The following is a 325-nucleotide window of genomic DNA, read 5'->3' on the forward strand; positions in this document are numbered from 1 at the left end:
CTGAACGCAGGACCTTCCATGGCACATGCACTATCGTTCAAACTTTTGCTTGAGAGAATGCCACAGTTTCTTGCAATGGCTTTAGCAGTCAACAAGTTATCACCGGTAACCATACGTACAGTGACACCGGCTTTTTGACATTGAGCGACCGAATTCTTAACGTTTTCACGTAGTGGATCTTGGATACCTACGATAGCATCTAAAGTGAGACCTTCCAAGTGTGGTTTTTTAGGATCAATCAGTTTGACTGCCAATGCTTCATGGGAATTCTCTGGATCAGCAAGTTCTTTAGGAGGCCATTCGTTAACATCGAAATCCATGTGTG

General features: G+C 43.7%; 1 protein-coding gene across 1 annotated transcript; it reads right to left on the reverse strand.

Moving 5' to 3' along the window:
- Window positions 1-320, reverse strand: OGAPHI_004541 (uncharacterized protein; the record flags this gene model as incomplete). The annotated part of the gene is made up of 1 exon (XM_046205631.1): window positions 1-320. A coding segment is annotated over one exon (320 nt), but the record flags the coding sequence as incomplete, so codon positions are not given.
- Between the last annotated feature and the right edge of the window lie 5 nt (window positions 321-325).

Source organism: Ogataea philodendri, assembly GCF_020536065.1.
Source record: "Ogataea philodendri strain CBS6075 chromosome Unknown scaffold269, whole genome shotgun sequence".
In the NCBI taxonomy this organism is placed as follows: domain Eukaryota; kingdom Fungi; phylum Ascomycota; class Pichiomycetes; order Pichiales; family Pichiaceae; genus Ogataea; species Ogataea philodendri.